General features: G+C 40.6%; 1 protein-coding gene across 6 annotated transcripts; it reads left to right on the forward strand.

Moving 5' to 3' along the window:
* The first annotated feature begins 371 nt into the window (after positions 1–371).
* kif1ab (kinesin family member 1Ab) lies at positions 372–26,726 on the forward strand. Of its 6 annotated transcripts, none has more exons than XM_054740151.2 (49): positions 372–604; positions 1,457–1,631; positions 3,571–3,644; positions 3,784–3,963; positions 4,061–4,129; positions 4,291–4,469; positions 4,555–4,666; positions 4,841–4,918; positions 5,026–5,091; positions 5,175–5,192; positions 5,293–5,371; positions 5,468–5,546; positions 6,556–6,698; positions 6,848–6,886; positions 8,287–8,486; positions 8,566–8,645; positions 9,906–9,981; positions 10,090–10,169; positions 10,256–10,362; positions 10,451–10,534; positions 11,538–11,718; positions 11,816–11,888; positions 11,966–12,056; positions 12,145–12,293; positions 12,416–12,594; positions 14,028–14,165; positions 14,244–14,362; positions 14,447–14,532; positions 14,653–14,788; positions 14,924–15,107; positions 15,210–15,300; positions 15,370–15,488; positions 15,605–15,660; positions 16,777–16,885; positions 16,975–17,041; positions 17,129–17,213; positions 17,292–17,397; positions 17,571–17,594; positions 17,699–17,813; positions 18,365–18,498; positions 18,604–18,665; positions 18,761–18,906; positions 19,250–19,438; positions 19,540–19,611; positions 20,113–20,222; positions 20,499–20,618; positions 24,974–25,166; positions 25,246–25,364; positions 26,521–26,726. In XM_054740151.2, exons 2-49 carry the CDS (start codon positions 1,526–1,528, stop codon positions 26,576–26,578), a joined length of 5,160 nt encoding a protein of 1,719 aa, XP_054596126.2. In that variant the 5' UTR covers positions 372–604; positions 1,457–1,525; the 3' UTR covers positions 26,579–26,726. The 6 variants fall into 6 exon arrangements, with proteins under 6 accessions (XP_054596126.2, XP_015812431.3, XP_015812426.3 ...); XM_015956945.3 differs by having other exon boundaries at positions 8,356–8,486; XM_015956940.3 differs by lacking the exon at positions 6,848–6,886.
* The last annotated feature ends 537 nt before the right edge of the window (positions 26,727–27,263 follow it).

Below are 27,263 nucleotides of genomic sequence, written 5' to 3' on the forward strand. Positions count from 1 at the left end.
ATATAACGCACATAAATAAATGCTGCTTTTACAAACATTTAGGGATTTTTAGGCAAATTCTCAGGTTGATCAAATCTGTTTATTTATAAAAGAGTTGGGAGACTCCATCTGTTTCATTTGTACTTAAATCTTTAGTTTTCTTATTTAGCATCGTGGCTGCTGCTGCAGATGATGCTGATGATGCCGGTGCTGATGTCATCAACCCCTCCCAGCATCCCTGGCACAGCTGTGCCGCCATTTTCACCACGGATGAACGGATTCATCCTCCTTCCCTCCTCCTCCTCCTTTTCCTCCTGTCTCCCACTCTTCTCGCTGTGACGCACTGTGTTCAGCTCCCGATCGGCCCACCCGGCGCTGATGCTGAAGCTGAAGCCGGAGCTGAAGCTGCTGCTGAGGCTGAGGCCGACTCCCTCTCTCCCCTCTCCCCGGCGGATTCTCCATGTAAGGATGAGCAGAGGGAAGTGATGCTGCAGGTTCACCAAAGATAGAGATACACAGACGGCTCGGGATCTGACGGAGATGATCTTTTATTTATTTATTTATTTACTTACTGAATGGACCGGGGCTGATCGTTTGTGTGTTTGATCGAGTCTGGATTGCTGAGGTGAGACGCTGCTCTCTTGATACGCTTTTATTTATAAGCTCTAATGGCGTTCTGGCCTCCAGAAATGCGTTTGGGATTTTTTTTTGCGCCTTTTCCATTTCTAGAGACGCTGCGTTAGGATGTTTGACGTTTGACTCGACATTTAAATCAGGAACGCATAAAAATGAGACGAACGCAACAAATAATTAAAATAAACCAAAGAATGTGATTTACTGTAGTATTTTATGTGTTGAATTTGCGCGCTGACCTCCCCTCTGACGCATTTGGTGTCTCACATCTGTGCATGTTTACGCGGCCTGCTTCTTTTTGAGGTGCGGCTGCAGGCGAAGCAAGATGGAGGCAACGGTATTTATGAATAATGGGTCTTAAAATGTGATACAACCAACATCCACTAAACAAAAACGGCTTAGTTTGTTTTTGTTATGATAGATTGGGGATAGATATGCGTGGCGTTGTCTTGGACCAAACCCAAAAAATGCTTTTATTTTTGATAATCAGAGGAAAATAAAGCTTTTAAGAATCACACGAATTTAAAGATATATGGTTTGTGGTGTTCTAGGATGAGTGATTATTCCATCTTAGGTAGCACAGTTTCATGGCAAGGCCTTGTGTGGTGAGAATGCTGCCAGAGCAGCCATTTTATTGGAGAATAACAGGGATGCTGAAGATCTCCCTGCCAAATAATGGCTCAGCTATTTAGGCAGAGTGACAAGAGCTCAGTGCTGCTGATGAAAATGTAAAAACTTAGCATGAATCATCTTGTTGCATCATAAATTCCTCAATAAGAAAAAAATTGGAATTCTGCTTCAGAATCTCAGGTGATGCTGATAAGCTGCTTTTGTTGTTGTGCAGGAGCCGGGTGTGTGTCTGTAGTCTCACAGATCTCCAGCAGTCTCATTCCCTTTCACACACACCTGAAACATGGCGGGAGCTTCGGTGAAGGTGGCAGTAAGGGTTCGACCCTTCAACTCCAGAGAGATCGGGAAGGAGAGCAAATGCATCATCCAGATGTCTGGTAACACCACGAGTGAGTATCACCTCACCTGTATGGGATCAAGACGTCCTTCAGGAAATATGAATTTAGTTTTGGGTGATGAAAGATCTACAAAAATCAGCCCATTTAACCTGCTTTGTGTAAAATGTTTTAGAATAACTGCTTTGTTTAGACTTTTTTATTTTTACAGATATTCTAAATTGTTTACCTTTGAGCTAACTGGGTTACAACAACTGAAAAGAATTGTGTCCAGTGGTTAAACTTTGGGGTTTGGATTGTAAAGTTGTTATTCTGGAGAAATAAAGCAGATGTGTCAGTTAAACCTTTTAGCCAACAAAATGGGACGCTTGCTTTGAAAAGTAAAATTAAATGAAATAATAATCACTGAAACCATCAGAATATGTTTTAATACTAAATTCCCATTCAATCTTAAAAGTTAAGGGGTTACAAGCATTGGCAGTTTGGTCCCCCTGAAGAGCCCCTGTCCTTTCACTCATCTGTCCTCGTGATTATCAGATTATAGCAGGGTGCAATTCCAAGTCCAACCCCTAGTGGCACTATTGGGCCAAAAAGGAATTAGAGAATTTACACTGAGACTATTTGTGGCTTTAGAACAAATGAATACAGTTCTGAAATTTCTCAAATGCAATGTTTTTATTTTGTCTATCGTAAAAATACATGTAGGCCTACAATTACATTAGTGTTTCGACGTGAATGGTAAAATGTCTCTACCGTACTACATTCTGGGATTGTGAGTAAGGATGCTGGACTAATGCTTGGCCCCTCTATAAATGTTGGGGCCCCTTGATGCCCCCATTGAAAAATCCTAGATCCGCCACTGGTTACAAATCACATTCTCCCACAACTTTAACTTTTATTATTTGACCATCAAAAACACTCAACTAATTAATACAGAGATTGAATTTAATTATAGACAGCTTTTAAAAAGCATCTTCCTATCCTGTTCACATGATAATTTGTAAAGGAATATTTTTGCTTCATTAGGTTATATTTAGTTTTAGGAATCCCACACAACAAATGTCTGCTAATTCTGCCACATGTGACTATTTAATAAGATTTGTCGTGATGCTCACGAGGTTATAACAGCATGCATTTAGAGCACAAGAACCCAGAAAATCAATGATGCTCTGCTAGTTTCATTCCCCTGACCTAGTCCGAGCCAAGTTCGGCGCCTCACTTCAGTTATTTGTGTCAGATGCAGCTTCGCCCTGCAGCTGTGGCAGCGGGCAGAGCGGTCTGCAGCATCTTGGCAATCAGAGTAAAGAAACAAAAGCTTCAGTCAGTCCCGACGCCCATCAGCTCTCATCATACGAGCTAAAAAAAGGGGGCCTTGTTGTTCTGGTCCGGTCCACGCTCAGGGTCAGCTGGTCAGGTTATATGTGCAAGAGGGGGTTTTCAGGCTATTATTTATTACAAACAGAATGTCTCATTTCCCTCTTTAAAAAGGGTTCTAGGATCTTATGCTCCTATTGAAATAAATCTAAATTTAAATGTGAGTGCCAATTGGCCTGACTCCCTGTCGTGTTTTTTGTGTTTATTTTTTGGACTTTGACCTTTCGTCTGTGTGTGTGTTGTTTTATACAGCCTGTTTTTGACCCTGACCTAGAATACATGTTTTGATTCTTTGAAGAAACTCTTCAGAGAGAGGGGAGAGAGAAATCTATTTAAGCACAAAAATAGAAATAAAAACAACAGGATGTCAGTCTGCTAACACACACACACACACACACACACACACACACACACACGCACGCATGCACGCACGCACGCACGCACGCACACACACACACACACACACACACACACACACGCACGCACGCACGCATGCACGCACACACACACACAGATAATGAGAGATGAAAAGGTTAAATTGAGAACATGCATAAGTCAGCTGCTTTTTGGTCTTCATTTTGTTTCTCATGGATCTGTTTTGTTGTTTTGTTGTTTTCAGCGATCCTGAATCCAAAACTGCCAAAAGAAAACAAAAGCTTCAACTTTGACTATTCCTACTGGTCACACACAACGGTGAGCTGTTTAGCTTTTGAACTCATTCACAGTAAAACATTTTAAAAAAAGTTAAATCTTTAAGTATTCATGAGTTAAAAACCTTTTTTTTCACCCTGGTTTTAGTTTTTAATGACCTTCTGTGTCATTGTCTCTGCAGCCTGAGGACATCAACTATGCATCCCAGATGCAGGTGTACAAGGACATTGGAGAAGAGATGCTCCTTCATGCCTTCGAGGGCTACAACGTTTGCATATTTGCATACGGCCAGACGGGAGCGGGCAAAAGCTACACCATGATGGGCCGACAGGAACAAGACCAGCAGGGGATCATTCCGCTGGTAAACCTCCAGAATGACACCAAACACTTTTACTTGCAAAGAAACGTCATGTGACCAAAAGCTAATTCATTGATCTTTTGGACTGTTTGTTTTGCAGTTGTGTGAAGACCTTTTCACCAAGATTAATGGGAGCAACAACGACAACAACATGTCCTACTCTGTGGAGGTGAGCTGCAGCTGGATTTTAGCTTTTGTGGGGGTTTCTGTGGAAAGCAACACGTTTCTTTGGTTAAAATTCCTGAATGATTATTTCTGTTGTAACATTGATCAGTTACTCCAAGGTGTTGTTTTCTGAAGACTTGATTTCATTTACTTGTCTGTTTCCAGGTGAGTTACATGGAGATCTACTGTGAGCGTGTGCGTGACCTGCTGAACCCCAAAAACAAGGGGAACCTGCGTGTCAGAGAGCACCCACTGCTGGGACCCTATGTAGAGGATCTGTCCAAACTGGCTGTCACCTCCTACAACGACATTCAGGACCTGATGGACTCCGGAAACAAAGCCAGGTAACAAATCACAGCAGAGGAATGCCTGTAACCTAAACAGGTCAAATATTTAAACGGATGTTTAATTTTTTAATATAAATTCAAGGACTGTGGCTGCCACCAACATGAACGAGACCAGCAGTCGTTCTCATGCTGTCTTCAACATCATCTTCACACAGAAGAAACACGAAATGGAGACAGACAACACGTCCGAAAAGGTTCTGCCTCAAAATACATGACCTGAATAGTTTTATTTATGCGACAGGAAACTATTAACAGCACAAATGCTGTCATTTCTTATGCTTTCTAATGGGTTGTATTAGCTGTGGTGGAGAATTAACCCTTAAAGCAAGAAAAAATGTATGATTTTTTTGCTTCTTTTACTTTGAAAGGTCAGCAAGATAAGTCTGGTTGATTTGGCCGGCAGCGAACGAGCCGACTCCACTGGAGCAAAAGGGACAAGGCTGAAGGTGGGACGACTGTGATGTTTAAATGTCTTAGATTATATTTTTGTATTTATTTAATTTAAACATGTCTTAAACTAGTAGGACATGTTTTTCTGTGTGTATTTATGCAGGAAGGAGCGAACATCAACAAATCTCTCACCACACTGGGGAAAGTTATTTCTGCTTTAGCTGAACTGGTAGGATTTATACAAGATGCAAAAAAAAAGCGATTTTTTTAAATTGAAATAATGATCATTTTAAATTCTCTTTGGATTTTTAGGACTCTGCACCTAACAAGGTTGGCGGTTTACCGGCTACACAGGAAAATACTGCAAAATTCACTGTTACAAGCAAGATATTGTTATCTTTCAAATTCTGTCCAACTTTTTTGTGACCAGAACAAGAAGAAGAAGAAAGTGGAGAGTTTTATTCCCTACAGAGATTCTGTCCTGACTTGGCTTCTGCGTGAGAACCTAGGTTTGCAAATAGAAAGTTTTATGAAGTTGTTGCTAAATTAAAAGGTTGTTGGTGTCACAAAGCAGCTTTTATTTATTTATTTTTTACTTTTTTAAGGAGGAAATTCTCGCACAGCCATGGTGGCGGCTCTCAGCCCCGCAGATATTAACTACGATGAAACCCTCAGCACTCTCCGGTAAGGGTGGAAAAATCGTCTCAGTTTTGTTTGTTTTGATGGAAGTAATGACAGTGAAACACACACAACTCAATCAGTTAATAGATTATGCATAGCTAACATGTGCAAACTACAATTTCAAGATCCATTACCGTTTTAAACAAAATGAAATATGTCTTGGATTATAAATCACTCAGGTTACTTTATTGCTCATTAGTTCTTCCATATCTTAGCCATTGTGTAGCAGTTTGGGGTAATAATTACATTAGTGCAATCCAACCACTAATAATTTTGCAAAACAAAGCAAAAAGAATCATTCATAAGGTAGGATATAGGGATCACACTAATAGATTATTTATACAGTCAACACTCTTAAAATTCAGAGACATTGCCGAATAGCAGAAAGCTCAAATATTATTTCTAGCAAGAAACAAACTATTACCAGAAAACATCCAAAAATTATTCATTGAGAAGGAAGGGGGTTATAAATTACGGGAACAATTTCATTTCAGAATTCCTTTTGCATGTACAACAAGTAAAACCTTTTGTATGTCGGGATGTGGAGCAAGACTGTGGAACAGGATGGAGGGGACACTAAGGAAATGTGTTACTATGATTCTGTTAAAAATGAATACTAAAACAATATTTATACCAGGTACAGAGTTGAGGAGGGTATTTCAGTTTGACAGACTCTGTGTTTTAATTATTTACTATTATTAAATTAACAACAACATTATTATGTTATAATATAATAAAAAGGACAGGCATAAATATAAGCATTTTGCTTCCTCCCATAGCCTTTTCAGTCACTTTAAATGTAATGTTTTATGCTTTATGATTGTATTAGGTTTTGTTATATTTTTGACTGAATAAATCGAATGACCAAGATTTATAAAATTTAAATTGTTTTCTGGGTATTACAGAGGAAATCATTTTAATATTTTATACTTTTACAGAATTGTTTTGCATGTAGTTAAATTTTTAGATTTTCCTTGCATTTTTCTGAATTGTGCTTTAAAACTGACTTTAGCTACGCCGATCGAGCCAAACAGATCCGCTGCAACGCCGTGATCAACGAGGACCCCAACAACCGCCTCGTCCGAGAGCTAAAGGAAGAGGTGGCTCGCCTCAAAGACCTACTGTACGCTCAGGGACTCGGAGACATCATAGAGAGTGAGTGTCTCCGACAAACACGACTCTCACAGATTAGAGACGATAACCAGACAGAGCTGAGAGTCTCTCTGTAGGGTTTTCATTTCCTTTTCGGTGGACACACTTTGGAAACCATCTCACACAGTCTCCTGTCTCCTCTGTCCTATCAGCTTATCGCTGCACTGGTCCGCTCATCACTGGTTTGAAATGTGCGTTTAACCTTAGCGAGCATGCAACTTTGCTTTGCAACTTAAAAAACACAAAAGAAAAGCCCTCTGTACCACACCAGAGACAAAACATCTACATTTTAATTACAAACAACGAAGTATTTACAGCATCATAAATAATCTAATATAACTTTGAGCTTAATGTTGGAATGATTTCCTAAAAAAACAAAACAGAATGACCTCAGTTTTTTTTCTTTCTGTTTGTTCAGATTTCCATGGTAACACACTTTTTGTAAAATTCACAACATTTAATAATAATACATTGAACTTATATAGCGCTTTTCAAGACACCCAAAGACGCTTTTCACACACTCTCACATTCACACACTGCTAGTGATGGTAAGCTACTTGCAGCCACAGCCGCCCTGGGGAGGTCTGACAGAGGCGAGGCTGCCATTCGGCGCCATCGGCCCCTCTGACCACCACTAACACAGGCAAGTTGGGTGAAGTGTCTTGCCCAAGGACACAACTGCAGGATACCCCTGGTGGGAGCTGGAATCGAACCCATGACCCTCCGATCATGAGGCAACCCGCTCTACCACCTGAGCTACTGCTGCCCAATGAGCATTTATTCAGAAAGCACTGAGCATTCTGCAGAAACAACAACAACAAAAAAGCCCAAGCTTTGTTATCATAGCTGCAAGTGACTGAAATATCTCCATCATGCTCTGAATACAGAATATGGGGTGAAGAAAACTCTCGTAAAGTCTTGTTTGTCTCTCTAAAACGGGGAAAAAACAGGCCTCAGATGCCAACTTTACACCCTTTTAGAGACTAATCAGCTGTAGTCCTTCATAGTAATAGACATTTGAACAGTTTTTGGCTCTAAACTAATTTTTTGTTGTTGCTTATGATGATTAAACCATGGAAGAACAAACTGACGGAAAGGACATAGCTGCTGCTGTTTGGTGCATTCAGGATCTCTGTGTGTGGGGTCAGCACTAAGGGGGATCTCTGCTCTGCCAAGGCTAGGCGGCATTGGTTCACACACACACACACACACACACACACACACACACACACACACACACACACACACACACACACACACACACACACACACACACACACACACACACACACACATGCACGGTGTTTACTTTGTCAGGTGATTTTATGCGTATTTCTGCAGGAAGTAAAAGACTCAGCTCTCCTGACATTTTGTGTTATTTTGTTTGAGTTGATCTTTTCTGTCTGCGATTGGCTTTGCTTGGATCCATTATTTGAGCTGTCTCTTCTTCTTTTTTTGTACTCCTCCCTTTTAAATCCATGTCTCTGTGTGTTCCTCTCAATCCCCCTGAAAAAAAAAACCCATAAAAACCCCCTGGTGTTTGCTCCCACCTTTTGTTCCCTCTTCCTCACTCCGTCTCTCCCTCTGACAGACCTGTGCGATTACAAGAACTTTGAGAATAATCGCCAGGCTGTCAATCAAAGGGGTGATCTCTCCACAGTGACAAACGCCATGACAGGTATGAGTCCCTCGCCATCGCTCTCTGCCCTGTCCAGCCGCGCCGCCTCCATCAGCAATCTGCACGACCGCATCTTCAGTCCGGCCAGCGAGGAGGCAATCGAACGGCTCAAGGTACAAGAAAAGCTCAGAGAGGTTATTCCTGTGGATGTAAAGAAGGCTTCATTAAGAGAGAGCTGTTCTTTCTCAACAGGAAACAGAGAAAATCATTGCTGAGCTGAATGAGACGTGGGAGGAGAAGCTACGTCGTACAGAGGCCATCCGCATGGAGAGGTTGGTTTCGTCCTAACATTGATCCCTAATCTGAACTATTCCCCTAAAACAAACAGCAGAATAAGTCATTCACCGCTTAACGTCACTTCTGTTTGGGAATCCTCTGATCTCCTGTTGTTTGATCACGAGAAGAGGTGAAGGTGAATTTGTAACGACGAAAGAACAAAAACTACAGCCGCAGCACGAGGAGATCAAAAGAAAACATAAAACCAACAAAGAGAACTAAAATCATGCTGCACACTACTGGAAAGAGGAAAATACGCCAAATAAATAAGCAGAAAATTATTTATACAAGGAGATGTGATTACTAGAAAGAGAATCAGGTCAGGTGAGCAAGGAGTGTCTTTACGTAACATGGTTAAGCTGCTAATACTTTGTTTAATGGTTTATTAAGGCTTAATAATGCACTAAGTAACACTAATAAAGGGACCCTTATTGTAAAGTGTTACCAAATATTTTATGGGGCATACTTATGGAAAACAGCAATATAATATTTGCCTTATTTTGTGTTTAACAGTAACAAAAAGGTAATTGTGAGGTCATTAGTACCAAATTTGACTTTTACCTCTAAGCTGCACCCAGACATGTAAAACACTGAAAAACAAAGATCACAAATCACAAAACCTGAAACTTTATTATTTTTATGTTTCATTGTGTTTGTGAACTTTTACACACTCTATGAACACATCGTCACACACGTCGTCGTCGTTTTGCTGCTCCTTGAAAAATAACTTCTGCTGATACATTTGTTGTAGGGATGTTCGATATTAGTGTTAAAATGTAATATCTCTGGATTTATAAGTAATACTTTTTACTCTTTTTATGACACAGCCTTTACATACCATGCACATATTATACATCAAACCCTTCAGGTACTTCTCCTCTCACTCAAAATGTCAAAATAGAACCGATCCGAGGTCTAGTTTTTGAGATATTTCTGTTTATTTGGCACAACTAGCCTAGTTTAAGTTGAACAGATAATGTTTAAAGTTTAAGTATGCATCATAAAAGATACGAGACATTAGTTACCTTAAACAATTTATGATTTTTATTTTATTATGAGGGGGAACCCCTGAAATATTGGCATCAGTTTACACTGGTATTGTAAATTAAGAGTTAGACTCAGTAAAAACGGTGACATCCTTAGCTTGTTGTATTTTAATATTGAGTTATTCTTTGGAGAAGTTGCTTAGCATAGAAAGTTTAGATGCCACATCAAATCAAACATCTGACGACACTAACATTAACTGGTCTCTGCAGAGAGGCTCTGCTGGCAGAGATGGGTGTAGCCATGAGGGAAGATGGAGGCACCGTTGGTGTGTTTTCCCCTAAAAAGGTAAGAGGACCATCCCAGTTAGCTCAAGCAGACTGGATGAAACACGCAGGTGAACCTGGAGATGTGACAGAGTCCACTTTAAGTCATTTAATAGTGTTTCTCTTCTAGACTCCTCACCTGGTGAACCTCAATGAAGACCCGCTGATGTCTGAGTGCCTGCTGTACTACATCAAAGATGGCACCACCAAGTAAAGCTTCATAGATTTCAATAAAAAACTTTTTTTTTTGTTCTATTTGTACTTGTTTTTGTAATTTAAACGACACCTTCCATCAGAGTTGGACGTGAAAATGCCAGGACTCGTCAGGACATCGTTCTCAGCGGACACTTCATTAAAGATGAGCACTGCACCTTCAGCAGCACTACCGGCCCTCAGGGAGAAGGTACGGCCGTGGATAGTTGATGAACCTGATATTTCATGTGATCTGCGTGAATGTCATGATTGATCATTTGGATGGCTCTCTGGATCAGGTTGCGTCATCCTTGAGCCATGTGAAGGAGCGGAGACGTACGTCAACGGGAAGAGAGTCATCTCACCGATAGTTCTGCGATCAGGTGAGAACAAGTAATTAATTAATGATAAAAACAATGCCAACAATATACCAAAAGGAAGAGTTTGGAATAAATTACCACTAAACCACGTCGTGGTACGATCTACCTCCATCTCAAGAAAGAAAGACAGAAAACAATCTTTTATATAACACCACTCAAGCTATAAATCACGAGTCACTTCACAAGGACAACATTTTTAAAAATAAATAGATTGTCTTTTAATTATTAAAAAATATCATAAAAATTAAACTAACTAATTATAAAATGTGAGGAAATTGAAAGAGAAAAAATGAAAAAGGGGAATGAGTGGATCCCGGGAAAGGTGCGATTGGTAAAAAGAGCAGACTAAGGAGAGGGTGATGAAGGTCACACCAAAGCCAGCCTGAACAAGTGAGTCTTCAGCTGCTTTTTAAAGGAGACCACTGAGTCCACTGATCTCAGGCTCAGGGGGAGAGAGTTCCAGAGTCTAGGGGCCACAGCAGATCTGTCACCTTTGGTCTTTAGCCTGGTGCGCTGCACAAACAGTAGGCTTTGGTCACTGGACCTCAGGGACCTGCTGGGGGTGTAAGGAATGAGAAGATCACCAATGTAAGATGGTGCTTGTCCATGTAAGGCCCTATAGACCAGAACCAGGATCTTGAAATGAGCCCTGAAGTTTACCAGCAGCCAGTGAAGCTGGAGGAGAAGCGGGGTGATGTGGGTGTACTTTGACAACTTGGTCAGAAGCCGAGAACAGGCATTCAGAACCACCTGTAGACGGTTCAGGGAGGTTCTGCTCAGACACGTAAAAAGCAAGTTGTAGTAGTCTAAGCGTGAGGAGATGAAGGTGTGGATAGCTGTCTCAAGTTCAGAGTGAGACAGAATGAGACTCAGCTTTGCAGTGTTCCTGAGATGGAAGAAGGAAGAGCGAACAAGAGAACTTACATGAGAATGCAGGGTGAGAGCTTTATGATGTTGGGATTGTTTTAGATCCTTGAAATGTCAAAGTTTCTTGTGTATTTTTAAGGAAATCGCATCATCATGGGGAAGAGCCATGTGTTCCGGTTCAACGATCCAGAGCAGGCTCGTATGGAGCGAGAGAGGACACCGTGTGCGGAGACTCCGATGGAGCCCGTGGACTGGGCCTTCGCTCAGAGAGAGCTCCTCGAGAAGCAAGGCATCGATATGAAGCAGGAGATGGAGCAGAGGTGGGTGTGGATGGATTTTAGCTCAAGTGGACTCCTTCTGCTATTGATGCTTTTTGGAAAAATAACTCAGTTTCACAATTATTAATTAATCATTTAGGCTTCAGGAGCTTGAAGATCAATATCGTAAAGAAAGAGAAGAAGCCAGTAACCTGCTGGAGCAGCAGAGGCTGGTGAGTTCCAGTTTCTTCCATTTCCACCAGCATGACGTTTCCTCACAAGGTGACTGATAAAACCTGTTTTCTGTCAGGATTATGAGAGCAAACTGGAAGCCCTTCAGAGACAAGTGGACTCTCGATACCTGGACTCCCCAGAGGAAGAGGAAGAGCCCGAGGAAGATGGTGAGAGCACATGCGTTTGTCTTTAATTACAATTCCTGTATTTTATCTGGTGAAAGTTGACTCTCTTCTCACCTGCATTGATCTCCAGTACCGTGGACAGAGCGTGAGACCGAACTGGCTCTGTGGGCTTTCAGAAAGTGGCGTTTTTATCAGTTCACCTCTCTCAGGGATCTTCTCTGGGGTAACGCCATCTTCCTCAAAGAGGCAAATGCTATTAGTGTGGAGCTGAAGAAAAAGGTTAGATATTGTATGATATATCTAATCTACTTGCAATATTTTTAAAAATGTAACCACTTAGATGCTGAATTGGAGAATATTATGCAGAATTAAGTACGGTAAGCGTCTTTGGATATTTACAGGTGCAGTTCCAGTTTGTCCTGCTGACGGACACCCTTTACTCTCCACTTCCTCCTGACCTGCTGCCATCCTGTGTGGCTAAGGAAAGGGAGACACGACCTTTCCCCCAAACCATAGTAGCTGTGGAGGTACAGGATCAGAAGAATGGAGCCACACATTTCTGGACTCTAGAGAAACTCAGGTAGCAAACATTTAATCATTAAAAGGTTTGTGTGGCCAAAAGCTGTTCTCTTGGTCATTAAATTAGTTCTTTATCTGTAATCATCGGCATTCATGAGCTTAAGTACCTAGCAATAAAAAATGCAGTCAATGCAAATGCAAAAGCTGAAGTCTCATTTCTCTTAGAAGAATTTTATTTCAGTTTTATAAAATGACTTTACCCTGTTTCCTGCTCCTCTGCCCTACTGATTGAAAGTGGAATTACATCTGTTGTCAACAACCCTGCTGTAGCTATAGCGTTAACAACGAGTTAACATGAGCCAGCTAATACTAAAATGAACCACGCAGTAAAAAGAGCAACACTGTTGGACAAAAAATGTTACTTACAATTCCAGAAGCAAAAAAGCCAGGTCTCCATCAGTCCGTGACTTTGTAGACTCCTTTAGCGCCCTCAAACTAGTGTAGGCCATGCCGATGTCTCTCCAGTTTTTGCTCTTTGCTTTACCTCTAAAGACATCTTTTCTTCTTCTTGCGCTTTTTATTGATGATCGGCAAACTGAAAAAGCTAACCGATAGCATTACAGCTAACAGCCAGTAATGCGTACATTAATCTTTAATTACATAAAGTTGTTAAAGAGCGCCCTTTGAACACCTACCCGCTCCACAAAACTATCTAGTGCAGCTTTTGGTCGGCAGGGGGCTGCAGAGTGGTGTCAAATATGAAACTGGTCAAATTTTTAACCCAACAATCATTGAGATCAATTTTAAAGTAAAAAAAAAAAATTATTGTTACTTTAAGGTGGCAGTGTGTAGTTTACTCACCATATTTTGGTTTTACACCATATCGCCATGACAGTCACTAAAAAAACACTACGATAAATGTTTTGACTTTGACGGTCCTTTAATGAATTCCGTCGAGAGAACGCAATGCCAGTTGTAGTTTTCTGGCGTTGTACTATCCAGATCTGATCGGGGTCCTGCACCTGCCGATGACACCATCATACTACGGCAATACCGCTCAGCCAAAATATATTGCATCTCTTTTTCGATTCTGTTCTTTCACATATATTTTAGAAAAAGTTTAGCAGTTTTGTTGGTAAATGTATGTTTTTCACTACCTAAACGTTTTTGAACGTGGTAACATAACTTCTGTAAATCGTACGTCCAGCCAGTCGTCTAGTATGATGTCATCAACAGGTGCAGGACCTCGAGCCAGCCAAAAGGGAACATGGCGGCTAATGTGGCGTCCCCTAAAGATGCTAGACCCACTCCCTATGTACTTTAGACCCGATTTTTATGGTTATATGTTATAAAGACGCCAATATTTCTCAACAACTGGACATCATTTTATTAATTTTCAACAACGTTTCGATGGATATTTCCAGAGATAAAGGTAAAAATACACATTGTCTCTTTAAGGCATCACTGACCTTTTGTTTGTGTTGCCCCCTGCAGGCAGAGGCTGGATCTTATGAGAGAGATGTATGACCGAGCTGCAGAGCTGCCCAGCAGCGCCGTGGAGGACTTCGACCACTCCCTGACCGGCGGAGACCCCTTTTACGACCGTTTCCCTTGGTTCCGTCTTGTTGGACGGTCTGTTAATCAAGCAGATTAAAATGTGTGCTTTTCGTTGCACAATAAAATGTTTAAACAGGTCATCTCTTTCCTTAGAGCTTTTGTCTACCTGAGTAACCTGCTGTACCCGGTGCCTCTGGTGCACCGAGTGGCCATTGTCAGCGAGAAGGGAGAGGTCAAAGGTTTCCTCAGAGTGGCTGTGCAGGCCATCTCAGGTGAAGTTTAAAACTATACTTTGGTCTCATCTTACTGTTAGAATATTTGGAGTACAGAGAGAATTTTTTTTGTCCGTTGTTCAGCTGACGAGGAGGCCCCTGATTACGGCTCTGGAGTGAGGCAGTCAGGGACTGCCAAGATTTCCTTTGAAGACAACCAGTTTGAGAAGGTGCTTGTGATTAAACAAAACAAAGAAACAAAAAACCTTGTTGATGTTGATTTGAGGTCAGAATTATTCTGTGTTTCTGTTTGTGAATCCTATTTTAATTGGATGAATCCTGGTGTTCAGTTCCAGTCAGAGTCGTGTCATGACGGTCTGTCACACTCCAACACGTCCCAGGAGGAGCTGAGGATAGTAGAGGGAGAAGGACAGAACGTTGAGATGGGAATATCCGTGGATGAGGTTAACAATAACACCTGCGAAGGTGAGGGAGTGACCAGACTGCTGATTGGGTCTAGTGACCTATAATTACCTCAGAAAGATTTTTTCTTCCTATTGTTACCATAATGTTTGTTTTCAAATTAGCATTGTTCTTTCTTTTTTCTTCTATGCCATGCAGCCACCGTAGATGCCCCTCACAGCCCATTAAAGAGCCTAGGTTTGGGTCTGGACCTTCCTCTGGAGCTATCTCCAGAAAAGTCTCTGTCCCACCTGAAGGTCGGCAGCACTTTCACATTCAGAGTCACCGTCCTGCAGGCCTCCAGCATCTCAGCAGAATATGCCGACATCTTCTGCCAATTTAAGTCAGTTTTATCACATCTTTATTGAGATAAGACAATAATGTCTACTCACAAATGTTCATAATTGTAAACTAACTGAATATTTTATGTGATTGTTTCTTCTAGCTTCATCCACCGTCACGATGAGGCTTTTTCCACCGAGCCACTGAAGAACACCGGCAGAGGACCTCCACTGGGCTTTTATCACGTTCAAAATGTAAGCTGCAAACAACATTGAACTTATTCCAGAATCTAAAGAGTCTGTTTAAAAAAATGTCTCTATTAGATCACAGTGGAGGTGACCAAGTCCTTCTTGGAGTACATCAAAACTCAGCCTATCGTCTTTGAAGTGTTTGGACACTATCAGAAACAGCCCTTCCCTCCACTATGCAAAGATTTAATCAGGTCTGACAAGGAATTCAAAGTTCTTTAAAAAATCCAATAAATGTAAATATTTGAATGTTTGAATGAAGAAAAAGTTTCTCCTCTTTTTGGTGGGTTCACATTTTGCTCTCTTCCAGTCCGCTGAGACCCTCAAGGAGACAGTTTCCCCGAATCATGCCTCTTTCAAAACCAGGTCAGGAGTAATAAGATTCAATCTGTAGATAAATATCACCTGGTGACAAACAAACTCATTTTCAAAGGGGACATGTTATCCTTTTGTTCTGCCATGTTGATCTCTAGTGCCTCTATGAACTCTCCAAACATGAAAAAGAATCTGTATTTGTTTTTTGTGTCAGTAATTACGTCTAAAACATGCAGTTTCAAAAAGTCCCCGTTTGTGATGTCACAAGCAGGGAAATTCTGCTGTGCTAGAGGTGCAGCTGCTTTACTTTGAGCCCCTTCCGGATATCGGAGCTTCTCAGCATATAGCATCGTTAGTGGGGCGGGACTGGCGCCCGCTCCAGCTAGTCTTCTTAAAGGTGTGGATCACTGAAAAAACATTATTAATGATTATTTCTAATTATGATCAGTCATGCTAGGTTTTTCATGCAGGCTGAACATGAAAATTGTCTCGTAAACCTTTCTGCTGTGTTAGATTCTGATAGAAAATAGATGATGAATCTCTAGGATTTGAAAAGCTTGAAAGTCACACTGTCACTTAGCATTAATTGACTCACCCATATTGGCTCATGAAGGGGAAGCTGTTGTTGGTTTAGCGTCCAGTAAACGTCTTCACTAGTAGAAGCTAACCGTTAGCATTAGCAACTCCTCAACATGGCAGAACTCCTTCAGGCTTGTGTTATTTGTAAAGATGAAACATCAACGTTACAGAGCAAATGGAGTCAGTGGTAGCATCGTGTTTCTGTTATCCAATTAGAGGCTAGATGTCCAAGTATCAGGAAATAAGACTCCAAATCCTGTCGTCTGAAGTTATTTCCTCCTCCTGACTTCCTAAAACAGGCTTATCTGAGCTTTTTTGCCCCCAAGTACGACTTGCATTCATTCGTAATAGAGACCATTGCAAATGTATGGATTAAACAAGTAAACCACATCTTTAAAGAGATAGAACCCTGAAACGACTCATTCAGGAAGGTTTTGAAAATATCAAGAATAAAACTTCTGAAATAGCTTTATGTGAGAGGGATTTAGTGCAAAAAAACTTCACAAGGATGTTTGGTAGCGACCATGGGACTGTTATTATTTAAAAAAAGTTGCTGTCTGTTAATAATAGATCTATCCTCTCTTTCAGTGCCGGCCACCAAGCTCAGCACGCTGACCCGATCTACTGCAGGACCGTGTCACGTAAAATATGACCTCATGGTCTTTTTTGAGATCTGTGAGCTCGAAGCTAACGGAGAGTGAGTTCTTGTTTGCGGTACTGCTACCTGAATTACTAAAGAAGACATGATGAACATCTTATGTGCTTGTCGTATTTCTCTGTTTGCAGCTACATCCCTGCTGTGGTTGATCACAGAGGTGGGATGCCCTGCCACGGGACCTTCCTCTTACATCAGGTCTGACAGCCTTCTAGTACTTTATCTTCATTCTATACACATCAAGTCATGACAACATAAACTAGCTGTTCTCTATCGGATCCTCAGGGTATTCAAAGAAGGATCAGAGTGACCATCGCTCATGAAGCAGGAAATGATATAGAGTGGAAGGAGGTGAAAGAGCTGGTTATTGGTGAGAAGTCTTTCTAGTCAAGTTGGTGAAACAAAACCAGACAAAAAGGAAAGGTCTCATCATCAATCCTGCTTACAGGTCGTATCCGAAACACTCCAGAGGCTGATGAGACCATCATAGACCCAAACATCCTCTCCCTCAACATCCTGTCCTCTGGGTACATCTGGCCTAAACACGATGACAAGTAGGGCTGATTTTATAGTTAATGAGCTTTTGTTATTCTACAGTTTCTTCTGACTAACCCTGTTATTCTGTTTCTTTATTATTTCATAACCTGCATTCGTCTGTTTTAGTTTCTGATTTTAACCTCATAACTGCTGGAATTAATTGTTTGTCTGTTTTTGTTGTAAATGGCAGCGTGTCATTGGGAGTTGATCATAGGTATACTCGTTTTTTAATTTCTCTTATTGCGTTTGAAAGCTGTTCAAAAGTTTTTCACGGCCCATCTTTTCACACAAATCTACACTTTGTTTTTCTCGTTCCAGAACCTTCTACCGATTCGAAGCAGCGTGGGACAGCTCCATGCACAACTCCTTGCTTCTGAACAGAGTCACTCCATACGCAGAGAAGATCTACATCACGCTCTCGACTTATCTGGAGGTATAAATAAAGGGAGAAAAGTTATTTTTCACATGTTAGCATGACAAAATATCAAGAAAACTTTTACATGATTCAATACAATGCAAAATAAAAAAAAAGGTCTGATCAAAGATACACTTTTCTCTATTTGTGGTTATAAGTCATTTGGAGGGGAGATACATTTCAATGAATATATAAAAAAACATTTTGTTCTGAATTAAGAAATAAAAATGAAAATTTTTGATGAGCACCCCCAAAAAAACATTAAAAAAACCAGCAAATCCATTTTAATAAAAAAATATCTAATTTAAAGTAGAAAAATTAAATGTTCTGCATTATTCTAAGACATGTTGTAATTAAAAATAACATTTAGATTATGAAACATTTTGAGGGAAATGTATTCAATAATACTTTTTTCTGTATTCCATCAGCATTAATTTTAATCACGATAGACACATTTAGTTCTGCAGCAATCTGTTATAAAAACAACCAGAATTTAGTTTTAGCTGCTGCAGTTTTTGTAACCAAGTACTTTCCATTAATGACCAGTTTATTATGTCCGTTAAAACCAGATGGAAAACTGCACTCAGCCAACCGTGATCACCAAAGATTTCTGCATGGTGTTCTACTCTCGTGACACGAAGCTTCCAGCTTCTCGCTCCATCAGAAACTTCTTCAGCACCGGCTGCCTCAGGCCATCAGAGAGGTACAAAATAACTAAAACAAAACCTTAACTCTTCTAAAATGTAGTTTTTTTTTTAAATTATTCTTTTTTTTTAAATTCAATAATCTCTACAATGCTATTTTTCAGTAACCGTGTCACTGGCGTTTATGAAATCACTCTCTGCCATGTTGCAGATAATGGAAGTCCAGGTGACTCACATTTAAATAAAAGCAAAAAAATATTTTTATGCTTATACATTTTGTTTTGCTGGACTGAAAGTGTGATCTTTTTCACTCCTTTACAGGCATGCAGCGCCGTCGCAGGCGTGTGCTCGACACCTCCGTGGCGTACGTTAGAGGAGAGGAGAACCTGGCGGGATGGAGACCTCGCAGCGACAGCCTCATTCTCGACCACCAGTGGGAGCTGGAGAAGCTCAGCTTACTGCAGGAGGTCCGTTTAAAAACAACAGTTCAAATAATCACAAATAAAACTTCAGATTAGTGATTCTCAATATTTTCTTCATTTTCAATATTTTCTAAAGATATATTTTTATTGAATGGTTTATTAGAGAATAACATTATAATAATTATGTCAGTATATAATAAATTATGTAATTATAAAATACTAAAAATAGAATTTGCGCCTACCATATGTAGAACCTCTATCAAGGGGCAGAACACATGCATAAGATTCAAAATGGGTTACATGAGGAAGGCACTAATCCTGTTAAAGAGATGGCGCTCTAACCCAAACTGATACATTACAGGGTTCATTTAAAAATGTTTTATTTAAGGTGGAGAAGACCAGGCACTACCTGCTGCTGAGGGAAAAGCTAGAAGCCACTCTGCAGGCAGGACAGGACGCGCTCTACAAGAGCAGCGACATCTGCGACTTTGCAAAGAGTCCCGTCCTGAGCCACAGTCCTGTCGGCAGCCCCGTCCCCGACAGTCCCAACCAGAGACAGATGGAGTTGGCTGCAAAGGTGACTGTCCTCTCTCTAGTATGGTTTCTGTACGTTTTTCTATTGACATTTGGTGTCTTACAGAAAAAACCTCAACTCTTTTTAAATTTTGTTTCATGTAGTGTCTGCGTCTGCTGATGCACACCTTCAACAGAGAGTACAGCCAGGTGAGCAGCAGTGCCAGTGAAAGCAAGGTGAGCCCCAGCCTAGGCCCTTTAACCTCGCCCAAAACCCAACAGGCTTAATGTGGAACAAATGTTCCTATTTTACAGTAATTACTTCCATTCAATAATCCTTATTTTGTAATGAGACATTTTGTTTTTTATTTTCGCCTACTTTCAGTTCATTTTTAAATATCTAGATTATCTTTGGTTTAGATTCATTTTCTAAGCTGCTTGAACTTGCAGGTTATTATTTTCTCCCTGTAGTTGTAGTATTGCTTCAAAAAGCCACTAACATCATAACACTACATCTTTATTAAATGCTAATGAACAAGGGGCTCTTAGACATGAGAACGATGGATCTGAAATACATTGATTGAGTTGTTCTCTGAATGCACGTCTGTGTTGTCCGTGTTTAATTGTTTGCTTGTATGTTTCTGTATTTGTCTCTCTTTTGGTTTGGGTGTCTTTTCTGTTGTTGCACTTTGTGTGTGTATGTATGTGTGTGTGTGTGTGTGTGTGTGTGTGTTTTAGCTCTCTGAAATGTCGGTATCACTCCTGAGTGAATCCTCCTCCTCTGGACTGAACACACTCACTCCCTCCTCCACCTGCCCCTCGTTGATCGAAGGAAATTATGACATTAGGTGAGTGACATCGTTTTCATGGTTGATTTTATCTGTGGGACGCAGCTCATTATGATCGTTTCTACCAACACATTTATCCAACGATTATTCTTCAAAGGGAAACATCTTATTAAGATTTTGTGGATAATGTTTTTACCACATTAAATGACTGGAATCAGTAAATAAACTATAGTTTGCAGATTATTCTGAAATGATAAAAAAGGGAGAATATTCTTGAGTTTGGGTGAGTTTTGTGTGGAGTTTATGTCATTGTTCGTTGTTCTTTTTGTTGTGTAGACTCACTGATCCGAGTTCTGGAGCGTCCACTCCAGACTTGGACCCGTACAGCCCAGTGGACAGGAAGAAACCTCTCAGAGGTTACACCTTTGTGCCTGACATACAGGAGATCCGTGTCAGGTCAGATCACAGTTTTATTCTGAGTCATATTTAGACATTATTTACTTGCTATTTTTGAAATGTGATCGGTCACTCTGAGTTTCACATGCAGATTGAACTTGAAAAAAGTCTTCTACCCCTATTTCCTGCATTTACCAATGATATAAAATAGACAGGGAATCATTCGGATTAGAAAAGCCAGTCAGATCTATGTCACACTGAAAATTAGAATACATGGACTCGCCCATCTTGGCCTGCAAAGGGGAAGGCTGATGTTGATTTAGCGTCCAGGAGAAAGCAGAGAGCATCTCAGCTAATAAAAGCTAACTGTTAGCATTGGCAATTCCACAACACAGCGGCACTTTTTCAGGCTTGAGTTATTTGAGGAGATAAAACATCAACATTGCAACGCAAAGAGAGTCAGTAGTAGAGTTGTGTTGCTGTTAGACAATCAGAGGTGAGATGTCCAAATATCAGGAAATAAGACTCCAAATGTCTTCTGCGATCCTCTCCTCTAACTTCTAGTTCCTGAAACAGGAGCACCAGAGCCCCCCCCCCACACACACACACAGATCGACTCACAAGGCATTCATTTAATCTGGGGGTGCACCGATCTATCGGCACCGATCTCGTTTTTTTTTTTTTTTTTTTCCAGATCCGTGATTGGCCAAAAACTGCAACCAGTGCACCCCTAGTTAGTGTTAAAGCAAATCATTGCTATAGAATTATTTTTTGGGCAAGTGTGTCAAAACGGGTACAAAACTTTTGTTTTCAAAAATAGAAAAATGAAAGTCTTCTTCGTCTTCGTCTTCGTCTTCCTCCGCTTATCCGGGTCTGGGTCGCGGGGGCAGCATCCCAATTAGGGAGCTCCAGGCCGTCCTCTCCCCGGCCTTGTCCACCAGCTCCTCCGGCAGGACCCCAAGGCGTTCCCGGACCAGATTGGAGATGTAACCTCTCCAACGTGTCCTGGGTCGACCCGGGGGCCTTCTGCCGGCAGGACATGCCCGAAACACCTCCCCGGGGAGGCGTCCAGGAGGCATCCTGACCAGATGCCCAAACCACCTCAACTGGCTCCTTTCGATCCGGAGGAGCAGCGGTTCTACTCCGAGTCCCTCCCGAATGTCCGAGCTCCTCACCCTATCTCTAAGGCTGAGCCCGGCCACCCTACGGAGGAAACTCATTTCGGCCGCTTGTATCCGCGATCTCGTTCTTTCGGTCATTACCCAAAGCCAGGGACGAAATTTTGATTTCAGAAGTGGGGGGGACACAGCAGGCTTGTGCGGATTTGGGGTGGGGGTGTTATGTAAAGACCCTTTGACACGTCACATGCCCATCTCAATAATTTTTCCATCCTCAATATATATATATATATATATATATATATATATATATATATATATATATATATATATATCAAAGTTAAAAAATGTACAACTCTATTATCATTCATATTTATTATCATTATTGAAGTGCAGTTTTGGCTGTTGACAATGGATAGGCCATTGTATTTATTGTTTTGGGTCTTTTTTTATTGTTTTTGGTGCAACATTTTCTAACAGGGAGTGAGATTCTTTTTTTTATTTAATTTTTGTTTGTTATTTTTATTCATTTAGAAGTTCTGGTTCTGGACATTTCAATGTTAAATGAAGGTTTATTTGTTGCATTTTAAAGGGTGTACTTGCATTATTATGATATATTAACATTATATTAGTGGTTATTTTGGTCTAGATAATGTTGACAATGATATCGTTTATCATCAACAATTTGTTGGACAAAATATCATCCAGCAAAATTTGTTACTTTCCCAGGCCTAGTCAAAAGTATAAAAAGTATTTATACATAAACGGTCCCTCCTGAGATCTGGCCGTTATTTCATTTGCTGTGTTAGAGGACATGCTGAACTAATGTTTTACACATGATCATCACCCTAACATTTGTCACAATGATCAATTTTATGTCTATCGTATCTTCATTATTTCAACCTCACCTGTGAGCCTCCAGCCTCTGCTCCATCTCCTCCAGGCTCTCGTCCTCCATCTCCTACAGCCTCTCCTGCTGTACCTTCACCGGTCTCTCCTCCTGCATCTCTGTCAGTCACCTGAAAAAAAGATGCATGAACTATAAACAGTGGGAGATTTTGGAATGGAACAAACAGAAATATTTACAGGATGGTTCTAGTATGATTCACAATTATTATTAATATAATGTGTAAATTATTCATTACCAATTTGAGTGTATAAAAACATATTAAATATGTTTTTTCCCTTAAAAGTGTTTAAACAGTTGTTGCATTTCAACACACAAAAAATTAATGGAAAAAATAAGATAAATCTAATGAAAAGTGTACATCTTTGACATTAAGCTTAAAAAAATCTGTTGACGATGATACTGTTCATTTTTCAGAGCTTTTTAATGTGAACATATACATTGCAATAGATAAGTTTACAATAAAGTTAAATGATGAAAGTTTTGAAGTTACACTTCTACTACTACTACTACTAGTAATAATAATCATGATAATAGTAATAATAATAATAAATAATAATAATTATAATAATACGAATAAATTGTGCCTGAGGAGTCAGTTATGTGGAGGAGATTAGTTTGTAAAAGTTAGTTTTGAGTATGTTTGTGAAGGAGGAGGTGAGTCTGAGCTTAATGCAGGGGTGTCACATGTTCCAACTTACGTTTTGACTTTGAAAGAAGTCTCTTATATCCACTTTCGTTTCTTGACATGCTGCCGCCTGGCTGTGCATAACTACCAAAGACTCACAAATGAACACTTATTCAAATGTTATATAATGGAAGCTGAGCTGAGCTCTGATATTACACAGAGTCTAGTTGACGATGTGACTCAGTACCGGTGTTCCCTAGCGGCTCCAAACTAGCAAAACAACGTGAGCACGTTCTGACTGTTTACAACTTGAGTGACAGCAGCAACAGCCAATAATACGTTAGCAAGTATCAGCAGAGCCAATAGATTAGCTTTTGGGTGGGTCTAATAGGAAACCGGTTTCCGTTTCGGTCCTAGTGCTCAATCAAATCCATTTAATGGAGCGTAATATTGTTTTTGGACGGAAAAAAGTGAAGGAGACCGAAACTGCCTTTTGAAAAAGTGGGGGGGGGCATGTCCCACCCGTCCCCCCCCCAAATTACGTCCCAGCCCAAAGCTCATGACCATAGGTGAGAATTGGGACGTAGATCGACCGGTAAATCGAGAGCCTGGCTTTCTGGCTCAGCTCCCTCTTCCCCACGACAGATCGGCTCAGCGTCCGCATCACTGCAGACGCCGAACCAATCCGCCTGTCGATCTCCCGATCCCTCCTACCCTCACTCTTGAACAAGACCCCGAGATACTTAAACTCCTCCACTTGAGGTAGGACCTCTCCCCCGACCCGGGGGTGGCAAGCCACCCTTTTCCGGTCGAGAACCATGGTCTCAGATTTGGAGGTGCTGATCCTCATCCCAGCCGCTTCACATTCGGCCGCGAACCTACCCAGCAAGAGCTGAAGGTCAGAGCTGGATGAAGCTAGGAGGACCACATCATCCGCAAAAAGCAGAGACAAGATTCTCCTGCCACCAAACTCGACACACTCCACACCACGGCTGCGTCTAGAAATTCTGTCCATAAAAGTGATGAACAGAACCGGTGACAAAGGGCAGCCCTGGCGGAGTCCAACCCTCACTGGGAACAGGTCCGACTTACTACCGGCTATGCGGACCAAACTCACGCTCCTCTGGTAAAGGGACTGAATGGCCCTTAACAGAAAGCCACCCACCCCATACTCCTGGAGCGTCCCCCACAGGGTGCCCCTGAAATGAAAGTCTAAAGGAACAAATATGATTTTGTAGTTCAAACAGCAATGCTAAATATGTTCATTTATATTTGAGAACATTACCTCATGTCCAGTTGAAACTGGTATTGTTTCATGAGTAATCATATTGGTTTTCTCCATAAAGGAAACTGAAACATTGATGTAATCTGCTTTTAGTTAAGACACAATCAGAATCTGCAAAAATCGGTATGGGTATGGGCAAGTCAGGTTTTTCTCAGGATCGGCGCATCCCTAATTTAAACTAGGGTCCACTGCAAATGTATTGAAAAAACAAAGGGAACTTGATCTTTATTGACAGAAATGTTAAATCTGAGGATTTTAGAGTGTAAATTTTAAAATTCATAAGGTTTTATTCATTATGTGCCATACAGTGATTATTTATATAAAAAAATGATAAAACATTTGTTTTGGACTAATCACAGATTATTTTCTGCATGAGAGACAAAACATTCAGGTTTTACACACAAGCGTTGCAAATGCTGTATTCTTTATAAACATCTTTTCATTATTTTTCTACAATTTACTTTGTTATAAATTCAGCCCCATCGTTTCTAAGAAGGGCTACTTGCACTTCCTGGAGCCCCACACTAGCGGCTGGATGAGGCGTTACGTGGTGGTCCGCAGGCCCTACGTTTACCTGTACCGTAGCGAAAGGGACAGCGTGGAGCGAGCTGTCATCAACCTGTCATCTGCTATAGTGGAATACAGCGAAGACAAACAGACGCTACTGCGGGTATGTGGAGAGAACACACACTCAGCAAATGCTGCATTTGCACGACCTTTGGTAAACTCTGTGTGTCCTGTGTCCTCAGACTCCCAACACGTTTTCTGTGTGTACCGAGCATCGGGGAATATTGCTGCAGGCAACCAATGACAAGGAGATGCATGACTGGCTGTACGCTTTCAACCCTCTGTTAGCCGGCACAATAAGGTAGTTATACAGTTTAAACCATTCAGAAAATTTTCTATAAAAACCTGGAGAAATTTGTTCCCAACTGTTGTTTTAAATTTGTATCTCTTCGGAGTAACACTAAACAGTTTCTTGCTTCATTCAACTGGTTAAAAACGAGATGACGTCTATCGTAAAATGACCTGCTGTGGCTTGCTGTAGCTAACTCAAACAACAAGCTCGCTCTAACTGATACTCTAACTGATAGCCAGCTGATACTAAAACAAATCACAAACAAGAAATCCACACTGTTGGATAAAAACAGTATAAATTACAAGTCCTGTAGCAACAAAGCCAGGTCACCATCAGTCTGTGATTCCTCCTTTAGCTCCCTGAGACAAGTGTAGGCCATGCCGATGTTCACTCTGGTTTTAGCTCTTTGCTTCACCTCTAAAGACATTGCTTTCTTACTTTCACCTTCAGGCTCCACCAAGATGCCAACAAAAAAAGCAAAGTTATTGTTTTCTTCTTCATGTGCTTTTTATTGATGGCTGGAAAACTGAAAATGCTAACCGCTAACTCTTAGCTACCAGCACAGAAAATAGCTAAAAGCCGTTAAGCAGGTAAAGAGCACCCCCTAGGGCCCCTTTGGTCTGCAGAGGGCTGTCCGAGTTGAAGTTGGTCAAGTTTCTACCTACACAATCACTGAAACCCACTTTTAAATAATTATATTAAAGGGTTCAAACGGTTACTTTAAAAGATAAATATTGCCTTATTTTAACAAGCAAAAAAAAAAAAAAAAAAAAAGGTGTGATTATTCAAATATAGCATTTTTAAAAAGTAAACCTCTAATTTCTAATCACAGTTTGAACCTGAGGATTCATAAATTACCAAAGTAATAACACATATATCCCAAAAAAATTTTTTTTGGAGAAAATGATCTAAGTGACTCAGGTTTGAAAACTCTGATTTACGGATTTTATCTTTACATTTATTTGCCAGTGAACATCTCAGACATTTACTATAGTTACAGTTTCATTCATTGTTTTTGGATTCTTTTTAAAACTCTAGCCCTAACCCATACAATAAATAGTTATTCTGTAAAAGTAAAAGAGCAGTTCATTTATTTTGATTCATTCAAAATTTTCAGTTTTGTATTCCTCTTTTGATTATTTATTTATTTTTATTCTGTTCTCAGGTCAAAGCTCTCCAGGAGAAAGTCAATCCAGTCGGTCCCATCCGCTCTGAGGATGTGAGAGGGGATCCTGCCTTGTGGAAAAACAACAAAGAAAACAATCTCAGCTTAGTCTCTTCCTCTGATAATAATAAGCCACATAGCGAACGAATCCTCCGCTACGACGACCCCTCGTCTCAAAAATAACTCGATAACTCTTTTCAAGATTCACCTTTTGTCCGTTTTAGCAGTCTCTTCCTACAAAACCTTGCATGGTGTGATCCCTTTTGACTTTTAGATGAATTCATAAGCACTAACAACAGAAAACTGTTAAATAACCTCCTTCTGCTGGAAGTTGGGACTTGTTCTGATTAGTTTTAATCTACTTGTAGGGATGTGTTATCTGTAAAGAGGTAGTTTAAGACTAGTCCCCGTCTTATCCATTGTTACAAAAATTCCCGGTAGAAATTTTAACCACGTGTTGGATCAGAAGTGCAAAGGAAAAACACAAAACCGGACCTTTTCTATGTGTCAGGAAGGACAATAGATCCATATTTAACCACCATCCATACACTGTAAAATACCTCAGTTTTGATGCTCTGCAGCACAAAGTGTTTCAGATTACAAAGAGAGAAGTCACTGTTGTGGATCGAATTAGCTTGAAAAGTAGCATGAGAAGGGATCAAAAAGACGTTATTCTCATTTCGTTTAAATGGTTTCATGAAAACTGGATTCATTGGCTCAAATAAGGCAAAGATAGCTAACTG

This window comes from Nothobranchius furzeri, chromosome 11 (genome assembly GCF_043380555.1).
Source record: "Nothobranchius furzeri strain GRZ-AD chromosome 11, NfurGRZ-RIMD1, whole genome shotgun sequence".
In the NCBI taxonomy this organism is placed as follows: Eukaryota; Metazoa; Chordata; class Actinopteri; order Cyprinodontiformes; family Nothobranchiidae; genus Nothobranchius; species Nothobranchius furzeri.